The following is a 1,253-nucleotide window of genomic DNA, read 5'->3' on the forward strand; positions in this document are numbered from 1 at the left end:
CAAAGCCAAGCCATAAGAACCCCACACGTCGGCCGCGAACCACACACGCGCAGATTCCACCAAGGAGCACAACTCACCTGTGGCAGTAGCAATGATGAGCAGGTGAGCGAAGGTGATGGCACAGGTAAGGAGATCCATATCCACGGGTGTCGAGACTCAGCGAGGGAGATGAACTGGTAGGCTGTGACCTGACATGATTCACAGGGTCGACATGGGATGGTCACTGACCTGGTGGTTCACTCATGCTCTGAGGCCTTCGAGAGCTCACCACGAGGCACAAAAACACTTGGATTGCACATAATTTTTAACACTGATTATTTAACTTTCTGTTCGATGCGCTCACTCGATATTTTTTTGGGAGTACTATATCTGCTTTTAATATTTGTATTTTTTTCTAATTTTTTTTCGTAAATCGTAGGATACTTTTATACCTCAACTATAATCCTGAAAAAATGAACGTTCATTTTAAGACCGCTGTCGTTTTTAATTCCTTTTAGAGGTATCATAACATTTATGAAATTGATATTAAATCGAAACTACATAAAGAAAAACGAAATCGAATGAAAAGTGTTTGAATAATAAAAAAAATCTATTCACGAGCACTCAGATATCCATATAATTTTTCCTTTGCGCGCGAACCTCCTGCTCTGTAAGCTATCACTCTATCTCCATTAAAACTGCAAAAGGTAAAAGCTGCACCATAAACCGTGAACGACGATTACGCAAACGATGCATTTAGACTATTGTGGACTTGGAAGTTTCACGCCGTTTTTTTTGCTCCCTCGGCAATATCATAAGTGATATTATCTCCCCAGCTCAGAAGAACAATGGAAGCCACAAGGCGAGCAGCATTCGTGGCAAGTGCTTTACAACATGGACGAGGCAGTCCGGTAAACAATGCTGGTAGATCCTTCAACACGGCGAGAGAAAAATTCGTGGCAGAAGCAAAACTCTAATACTTTTGAACCTTGCACCATTTCCTGCCAAAGGCTGCAACATCCACGCCATCTTTTGTGCAGAGAGAGAACCACACACTTGCGCCATCTATTGAGTAGCGAGCGAACTAACGCGCAGGTCTGACCGGCTCCCAGCTACCTCGACAGATAGCACTCCTCGCACACACAATCGATCTATCTCAGGTCTTATTATAATGTCCACAATTCTTCTTGTTGAGTGTAAAATGTCTCGGTTATCTTCTTCCTGTCGTAGGAATAATGTCACCGTCTGTATCTCTCTTTGTAAGCCTGTTTCCC

The 1,253-nt window shown here is 43.1% G+C and overlaps 1 protein-coding gene across 1 annotated transcript in view; it reads right to left on the bottom strand.

Annotated features, from left to right (window-relative positions):
- LOC119589307 (hemicentin-1-like) overlaps nucleotides 1-630 on the bottom strand; it is a gene marked incomplete in the record, with an annotated part of 75,735 nt that extends 75,105 nt beyond the window's left edge. Inside the window, 1 exon segment of the mRNA XM_037937929.1 lies at nucleotides 78-630. Within this exon segment, the coding sequence (XP_037793857.1) occupies nucleotides 78-138 (61 nt within the window).
- Nucleotides 631-1,253: the final 623 nt, after the last annotated feature.

This window comes from Penaeus monodon, chromosome 25 (genome assembly GCF_015228065.2).
Source record: "Penaeus monodon isolate SGIC_2016 chromosome 25, NSTDA_Pmon_1, whole genome shotgun sequence".
NCBI classification, from domain to species: domain Eukaryota; kingdom Metazoa; phylum Arthropoda; class Malacostraca; order Decapoda; family Penaeidae; genus Penaeus; species Penaeus monodon.